This window comes from Microtus ochrogaster, linkage group LG8 (assembly GCF_000317375.1).
Source record: "Microtus ochrogaster isolate Prairie Vole_2 linkage group LG8, MicOch1.0, whole genome shotgun sequence".
In the NCBI taxonomy this organism is placed as follows: domain Eukaryota; kingdom Metazoa; phylum Chordata; class Mammalia; order Rodentia; family Cricetidae; genus Microtus; species Microtus ochrogaster.
Window position 1 is genome coordinate 23,025,181 of NC_022033.1, and position 6,774 is coordinate 23,031,954.

At 41.2% G+C, this 6,774-nt stretch overlaps 1 protein-coding gene across 1 annotated transcript in view; it reads right to left on the reverse strand.

Annotated features, from left to right (window-relative positions):
- Positions 1 to 230: 230 nt before the first annotated feature.
- Itch (itchy E3 ubiquitin protein ligase) overlaps positions 231 to 6,774 on the reverse strand; it is an 88,171-nt gene continuing 81,627 nt past the window's right edge. Inside the window, exons 23-24 of the mRNA XM_005363088.3 lie at positions 4,583 to 4,655; positions 231 to 2,894 (exon numbers count right to left, since the gene is read on the reverse strand). Coding sequence (XP_005363145.2) covers positions 2,795 to 2,894; positions 4,583 to 4,655 — 173 coding nt within the window. The 3' untranslated portion in view covers positions 231 to 2,794. The remainder of the gene's footprint in view (positions 2,895 to 4,582; positions 4,656 to 6,774) is intronic.

Sequence of the window (6,774 nt, forward strand, 5' to 3'; positions counted from 1 at the left end):
GTAAGTCAAAAGTGGCAGAGAGGGCTTGGCTGTAAGAGTCATTTAGAGTGAGAGTTTGTAGGCAGATGAGCAGAGCTAATTAAATAACAACTACATTTAAATGTTTCTGCGCCCAGGTCACTGCTGTCAACTGCTCCTCAGCTATAAATCACTTCCTCTGGTCAAATCCCCAAGCCCCTTCTCTCTGAACTGCTGTGGAACCCACTAAAGAGCAGAAGAAAAGGCAAATGCTCATTTTACTCTGTTTTTATTTCAATGTAACATGCAGTAAGAAAAAACTTCACAGGACTGATTAGCATTTACAATGCTTACAGAGAAAAAAATTCTTAAAAGCAACTTAGTCCAGATTTAAGGAAAAGCGCAAATTAAACACAATAAACCTATTTCCAAATGCTCACTCTGAACCAAACTGTGAGAGCATTTGGTAAATATTTATGTCTGCTGCTTAGTTGCATTATTTTATATAAGCTCTGATTCTTGGGATATCCAGCCCCCATTTTCCTAACACAGCAGGGAAGACATATACATGTGACCATTTAAATTAAAGGAAGAAATGGAGTTTAGGAGACCCCAGGGCTGCAAAAATATATACAAGCATTTACCTTTTCCAGAACTAAACATTTCTTCCATAAAAATATTAAATAGCCAAGCCCTATAGAACTAGGGCCAGGACTACTTCAAATATAACTTCTGTATTTTAAAAATATAGGGCAGAAAGCCTTTTGGGTGATATTTATACATTTTCACATAATATCTCTAGGTCCCTAAATGAATCATGAAGCATTATGCAGAATCAACAAAGCCTATTTTCTTACATTATCTCTTAATCTCATAAGTCTCTAGTGGATATGGTAGATGACTACATTTTAGTACAAGAATTTGATCCAATGGGAGGTCTTTGTAGAAGGCTTAGTTTTATAGCCATATATTAAAGTCCAGGCCTATGTAGTGAACGGGTGGTTGGCAGACATTCGCTCTGTAAGACAAAGCAATAGCATATGTATTTTTTAACCCTACCAACAAAAAGGCAGAGAGATCCTACTTTGGAAATAACTAGGGCTTCTAGAGGTGTCATGTATGTCCTGTGGTGTACAGGGTAAGAAAGAGGGCTGGAGGAAGCTAAGCTTTCCCTTCAATGACCGTTTCTAGCTGAGTCACGCATGTTTCTGCTGACAATGGCAGTGTTAAAGAGTCCAGCTGCACATGTTCAAAATGTTGTTCCAGGATGAGAACAAGAAAAGCAGCTAGGGACATAAAAACATTTTCTTTCCTATGGGACAGGGGTTTGTCATTCTTTCTGTGTATTCTTGGCTTCATGCTACATCTTCATGCTATGCCACCGACACATGTAAGTCCCTGTTAGAGTTATAAGGCTGTTCTTGGGATTTGGCTACAATAGGAACTCGACTGGCTGAGGCTTCATCTCACTGCCCATAAAGTCATATCTGTAGCAGCAGTCACCCTGACAGTCTAAGCTAAACCAGAGTAAATTAACTACAGAGAAAGTAAAAGTGCATTCATCAGTTACTAAAGGGGGAGTCTAAAACCAATGAGTCATAAAGAAAAATGGAAAATCTACAATTTTTAGGGGTAAGGAAAATATTGCAGAGCAGGGCCATGTAAGATGGAGGCACCTGCTCCTGTGTGTGGAGGAGGCGGGACATGTGGAGACAGCACAAACTTGCTGCTGGACACTGTCCTGATTTCAAAGACTGCACCACTGACCTCTATTTGGATTAGAAATGACTGCAACATGAATACGTTAGCAATAATGAAAAGTAACCAGGGTATTGGATTATGATAAAACCACTAAACTTCAATTTATGTGTAGGATTTAAAAAACAAAAATGATCTTAGATGAATTCAAATTAATTTTGATTCTAGGTTAAAACGTGAAGGAAACAGCTGGGCGGTGGTGGCGTGTGCCTTTAATCCCAGCACTTGGGAGGCAAAGGCAGGCGGATCTCTGTGAGTTCCAGACCAGCCTGGTCTACAGAGCTAGTTCCAGGACAGGCTCCAAAACCACAGAGAAACCCTGTCTCAAAAAACAAAAACAAAAAAAAACCCAAAAAAACAAAAACGTGAAGAAACCATGATGCTGATACTGTTTGTAAAATTTAGTATCTGAAAGGCAATCAATCAAATAATTATAAACTGAATGGAGAGAGGTATGAAGCTATGTCAGCGGGGACCAAGTTTTCCCTGAATTCAAATAGACAAAACTACTTTGTAGAAAGGGTTAGATCCTGCGTCACTTCCAGGAATAACATCAGAAGGACGCACAGGTTCATGCTCCAGGAATGAACACAACAGTCAGGCCAGGCTGAAATGAGGGGAGAGCACAAGCGGCTGAGCTTGCACTGTTGTCGAGCACCTCCTAGCTAGAGGCTTTATCAGGAAGACTTGTGTATTGCAATTTTGGAGACACTCTTGTGTGTCTGCAGAATCGTTACAATAGTCATCAAGAGACTGACTCCCAAGTGATACTGACACACGGAAAACTGTTGTCAAGGGAACAATCTAGTGGAATAAGACAAGGGAGATTTCATCGCTGTGTTAAATCTCTTGTTAAGTAAGTTTCTGACTACTGTCTGTAGATCTGCTTTCTGGAAACGCTGAGGAGAAATCCAGAATCACTGGAAGGTAAATCCCAACAACATTAATCTACTTACACTCAGATAACTCTCTAGTCACAGTCCAAGTTTACAATAAGATGTGCAACAGGCAGAGAAGGAAGGGACAGACAGGCACTGCAGATGAGTCCCTGTCCTCTGGTGGCCTAAGGTCTCAACAGTTACTCTTGTCCAAATCCTTCTGTTTCTTCAATGGCAAACAACAGCTTTTCCTTCAGTTGCTCATAGCTCTTGTAGGGTGGAAGGTCCAGACGGTTAAAACTGAAAGTAAGAATTGCTGGCTTGAGAAAGGGAAGAATAAAAAGACAGAAGTGGGCAGTGCCCGGCAGCAACATGTTAAAGTTCTAACAACGTGGGCTTGAACCACAGCCTTTGACCAATGGCTCTTCACCTTTCCAAGATTCACTACGGTGCCTTCTCTGGTAAACTGGGATAGCAACACCACCCTGTGGTAGAGTTTGAACCAAGCACACAGCACAGTGCTAGTGCTCAGCCGACAGTCAGCAAATGTTCTTGACCACTGGACCATCTCTCCAGATCCATAAATAGTTAGGCATGATACTCAATGCCTATAATTCCAGGATTTAGGCATTACAGGCAGGATGACCAGGAATTCAAAGTAGGCCTAGGCTTCATGAGACCTTGTCTCAAAAACCAACGCACATAAAAATATGTACAATTTGGTCTACAGAGCTAGATCCAGGACAGGCTCCAAAGCCACAGAGAAACCCTGTCTCGAAAAAACCAAAAAAAAAAAAAAAAAAAATATGTACAATTATTTTGTGTCGATCCAAAAAAACAATTGCAAGGCTGGGGATATGGCTCAACAAAATATTACCCTAACAAAATTTAAGGTGCCGGGTTTATTCCCTAAGGACACACAGAACAAACAGTTGGTTAAATAAAAAGAAAAAAATGTGATGTGTACTGTAACCTATCATTTGAAGCTATTAAAATAAACCAGTCAGAAAGGATGTGATTCCATACTGAGAACATAAGAATGTTGGTCACTGGAGCTGGAGGGTGGAAGTGTGTGTTTAGTAACACATATAACAGCGGGTAACAGGGATGCCTACATAACCACATGATTCTACTTAACAGCTACACACGCCCCTACACACCCCTACAAATGGTTCAAATCCAAATGTGATTGACAATAGATTGAATTCCAACATAAACTATATTTGAAGTTAAGGTTGGTCCATTTTGGGAAATGAGGTTAAACTGCATTTTAAACCAGAAAACAAGGTCTGGGCATACAGCTCAGATATAGAGGGCTGCCTGGGAGGTGACAGGCCCTGGCTGGGTTCAACTCCCAGTACTGAAAAAGAAAAACCCAAAAGAGCAGGAATTCTGTTCACTACATACTAAGTAAGGATTCTAATTTCAAACTTCCCGTGTTAAAACTTGAAGAGGGAGGAAAAGGCACACATGGCAAATGAGCACAAATGGGATCCTCTTGACTGGAGGGCAAGGTTCTACAACAACTTCGGGGCTGGCTGCATTGCTCTGTAAAACTACTAAATATCATGGATCAAAATGGGTTAATCTGCCTGGTACATTTGTAATCCCAGCACTTGGGAAGCAGAGGCAGGAAGATGAGGTGTTCAAGGGCAGCTTTGGCTATGAGATCTTTTCTCAGTAAAAGGGGGTGGGGCACTATTAAGAGCTCAGATTGCTCTTCCAAAGAACCTGAGGGTTCAATTTCCAGTACCCCCATCAGGTGGTTCACAACACCTGTAGCTTACACATAGTGTACATATACTCAGGAAGTCACATACACAAATAAAAATGAAATCTTTTAAAAGGAGGTAAGGGAATTTATTTTGTGAGACATAAATTCTGCCTCTGTAAAACTGTTAAGAGATGGGGAAATTATTTCCTTTCTAATAAGTAGCCAGAGGTTAAATGGATAAAAGTTTATTTTCTGTATTTCTGATTATGCTTACCAAGTATGGCTTCTGGGTAACCAATTTTCTTTCCCAACTTTCTCGATGCAGAACTTCTGTGGTCCATTACTCCCTAAAGCACAGGAAAAGCATAAAAAAAAATTGTTAATTATAAAGCCCTTAAATTATGCATCCCAACTGGGCAGTGGTGGTGCACACCTTTAATCCCAGCACTTGGGAGGCAGAGGCAGGCAGATCTCTGTGAGTTCAAGACCAGCCTGGTCTATAAGAAATAGCACCAGGACAGGCTCGAAAGCCACAGAGAAACCCTGTCTCAAAATATATTAAGAAAAAGAAGAAATAAATAAAACAAAATTATGCATCACAGTTTAGCAACAGCATTGCCATTCGGAATCACAGACATACAGGCCTGTCCCAAACCTACCGCATCAACAACTTTAGGGGCAGGAGCTTAGATACACATTTTAACAAGCTCCCAGGTGCTTCCAACAAGTAGTGAAATTTGAGAATCATTTTGTTCATGTATGCCAAGAAGAAAATCTGCAGCTTTATTAATCCTTAGCTAAAATAGCATGCCATGATTAGTAATCGTCCACAAAAGAACAATATCTATTGTCAAAACTTTTCAAATGTAAGCATCCAGAGAACTCACTATAATAGCAAGGCCTGTGCTCACAGGTCCAATCCAATCGACCTTTAAACACACTCACCCTCCATGCTGCCGGCCTCCTCCCTCCTGTTAGAGAAGCTGTGGTGTTCAACAGCACCAAGCGCCGCTTTATTAAAAGGGCCCTTCTGCTCCTTAGGAGGCAGTCTAAATGGCTGGTAGTGGGTGCTGCGGGCCTTGTGAACTCAAACTGTCAGGACACTAAATGTTCTAAGCATACGGGACAGCCATGCACCAAGAGTTCCTCTATTCTTAATGACTAAATCGAGAATAAGAGACTGTCAGTTCTTTTGGACTCTTCAACAATGAATTCTGCAATCAATGGCTCTTAACCATGGAGCCATCTCTCCAGCAACCCTACATTCCTATTTTTAGTCACTTTAAAAAAAAATATTTTTTTAATGATTTCTTTATTCTTATGTCCACTGGTGTTTTGCCTGCATTTATGTCTGTGAGGGTATCAGTTTCCGGGAACTAAAATTACAGACAGTGGTAAGCTGCCATATGGGTGGTGGGAATTGAAGCCAGGCCATCTGAAAGAGAAACCAGTACCTCTGACCACTGAGCAATCTCCCAGTCCCTTCCACATTTCTTTTCTTTCTTTCTTTTTTTGGTTTTTCGAGACAGGGTTTCTCTTGTAGACCAGGCTGGCCTCGAACTCACAAAGATCCGCCTGCCTCTGCCTCCCGAGTGCTGGGATTAAAGGCGTGCGCCACCACCGTCCAGCTCCTTCCACATTTCAAATAATAAAGTATCCTACCACTTAAAAAGGATGGTTGGAGAGATGGCTCAGTAATCAAGAGCACTGGATGTTCTTCCAGAGGACCCAGGCTCAATTCCCAGCACCTACATGGCAGCTCACCATCTATAACTCTTCTGACACACTCCCACCAATGCACCTAAAATTAAATATTTAAATCTTAGAAGTTTGACCTGTGGTAGAATTTTTTTTTTTTTTTTTGGTTTTTCGAGACAGGGTTTCTCTGTAGCTTTTGGTGCCTATCCTGGAACTAGCTCTCGAACTCCCGGAGATCCGCCTGCCTCTGCCTCCCGAGTGCTGGGATTAAAGGCGTGCGCCACCATCGCCCGGCTCTGTGGTAGAATTTTGTGCAAAAATACAATAATAAAGCATGTATGGGGTGTATGTTTGTATGAATGAACTATATGCATAGTATTATATGTATGTGTGTATACTGCATGCATGCACATGTACATGTGGAAGCCAGGAAAAAACTGTGGTTGGATCTCTTTCTACCTCTATGTGGGTTCCTGGGATTAAACTAAAATGATCAGGTTTGCATGGGTACCTTTATCTGCTGAGACATCTGATTAGCCCCAAGAAGATGTATGTATAGATGTATGCATGCATTTATTTTATATTTTATTTTGTGTGTATGTCTGTGCCCCACGTGTCATTGGTGCCTGAAAACTCCTAAAGAGCAACTGAACTGCAGTTACAGATGGTTATGAGCGGCCATGTGGTGGCTGGGAATTAAACTCAGGTCCTCTGGGAGAGCACTCCAGTCCCTAAGATGTTTTTTGTTTTTTAATATTTATTTATTTA